The following is a 353-nucleotide window of genomic DNA, read 5'->3' on the forward strand; positions in this document are numbered from 1 at the left end:
GCCTCCCTGATCTCCCCCTGGCCTCCCTGTTACCCCCCCCAGCCCCCTCCCCACCCCCTGGCTTCCCCATCACCCCAACAGCCTCTCTGATCCCCCCTCCCGGCCTTCCTCTTACCCCCCAGTCTCCCCAATCCTCCCCCAGCCTCCCTGTTACCCCCCCCAGCCCCTCCCCTCCAGCCTCCCTGATCCTCCCCGAATCTCCCCAATCCTCCCCTGGCCTCCTGGTTACCCCCCCAGCCCCTTCCCCACCCCTGGCCTCCCCATCACCCCAACAGCCTCCCTGATCCCCCCACCCTCGCTGTCACCCCCACAGCCCCCCCCATCCTTCCCATCACCCCCTTGGCCTTCCCATC

General features: G+C 69.7%; 1 protein-coding gene across 1 annotated transcript in view; it reads right to left on the minus strand.

Annotated features, from left to right (window-relative positions):
- GPS2 (G protein pathway suppressor 2) overlaps positions 1–70 on the minus strand; it is a 1,751-nt gene extending 1,681 nt beyond the window's left edge. Inside the window, exon 1 of the mRNA XM_026660342.1 lies at positions 55–70. Within this exon, the coding sequence (XP_026516127.1) occupies positions 55–70 (16 nt within the window). The remainder of the gene's footprint in view (positions 1–54) is intronic.
- Between the last annotated feature and the right edge of the window lie 283 nt (positions 71–353).

Source organism: Terrapene carolina, unplaced genomic scaffold (assembly GCF_002925995.2).
Source record: "Terrapene carolina triunguis isolate 2854851 unplaced genomic scaffold, T_m_triunguis-2.0 Scaffold751, whole genome shotgun sequence".
Taxonomy (NCBI): Eukaryota; Metazoa; Chordata; order Testudines; family Emydidae; genus Terrapene; species Terrapene triunguis.